The sequence below is a fragment of the Sinocyclocheilus anshuiensis genome, unplaced genomic scaffold (genome assembly GCF_001515605.1).
Source record: "Sinocyclocheilus anshuiensis isolate Anshui unplaced genomic scaffold, SAMN03320099.WGS_v1.1 scaffold218, whole genome shotgun sequence".
Taxonomy (NCBI): Eukaryota; Metazoa; Chordata; class Actinopteri; order Cypriniformes; family Cyprinidae; genus Sinocyclocheilus; species Sinocyclocheilus anshuiensis.
The window spans coordinates 449,881-450,893 of NW_015547665.1; the positions used below are offsets into that span (position 1 = coordinate 449,881).

The 1,013-nt window shown below is 35.6% G+C and overlaps 1 protein-coding gene across 2 annotated transcripts in view; it reads left to right on the forward strand.

The window, feature by feature from the left end:
- Positions 1-1,013, forward strand: part of LOC107702529 (uncharacterized threonine-rich GPI-anchored glycoprotein PJ4664.02-like) — a 10,019-nt gene that overhangs the window by 7,123 nt on the left and 1,883 nt on the right. Inside the window, exon 10 of one of the 2 annotated variants that reach the window (XM_016504878.1) lies at positions 50-102. In XM_016504878.1, the coding sequence (XP_016360364.1) occupies positions 50-102 (53 nt within the window). Of the gene's footprint in view, positions 1-38; positions 103-1,013 lie in introns of both variants that reach the window. The other variant, XM_016504877.1, reaches the window with a different exon arrangement.

The following is a 1,013-nucleotide window of genomic DNA, read 5'->3' on the forward strand; positions in this document are numbered from 1 at the left end:
GAGAGCCCTTGACCGTACCTGCTGTTTCCATGATGACCCTCTTTCTGTGGTATCCACATACCACGGTAGTGGAACACACCTCAACACCATCTATCCTCATGGGTAAGATTTGCATATTATTGAATAAATCATGGTTTACCATAAATACCATGGTACATTAATTTGAGTAGCATGGTACACTACTGTTTGGTGTTGGTATTGTTTTTTAAAAATATTTTTAGAAGAAGTCTCTTATGCTCACCATGGCTGCATTTATTTGAATAAAAAATACAGTAAAATAGTAATACTGTGAAATATCAAATTTTTTGAATTTCATTACTCTAGTCTTCAGTGTCTAGTCTTCATGATCCTTCAGAAATCATTCTTACAATTTCTTCTTATTAGAAGTATTGAAAGCAGCTGTGCTGCTCAATATTTTTGTGGAAATCGTTATATTTTTTCATGATTCATTGATGAATAGAAATAAAAAAAAAACAGCATTTATTTGAAATGGAAACATTTTGTAGCAGTATAAAATGTCTTTAATGTCACTTTTGACCAATTAAAGGGGTCATATGATGTTGCTAAAAAGAACATTATTTTGTGTATTTGGTGTAATGAAATGTGTTTATGCGGTTTAAGGTTCAAAAAACACATTATTTTCCACATAATGTACATTATTGTTTCTCCTCTATGCCCCGCCTTTCTGAAACGCGTTGATTTTTACAAAGCTCATCGGTCTGAAAAGTGAGGTGTGCTCTGATTGGCCAGCTATCCAGTGCGTTGTGATTGGCCGAATACCTCAAGCGTGTGACGGAAATGTTACGCCCCTTACCATACTGTTATGCTGTGTCTCGGTCGGAGCGACGAGACAAAAACATTAAAACCCATTATAAACAAGGCATTTGTTGCATCCAGTGGGGACATAATTACGGATTATAATGACTTATACTGTCTTTTGCCGCATAAACGTAAAACCATGTCTGCATTTGTGATCGGAGAAATGACAAACAACAAGCACTACTCTACACTGC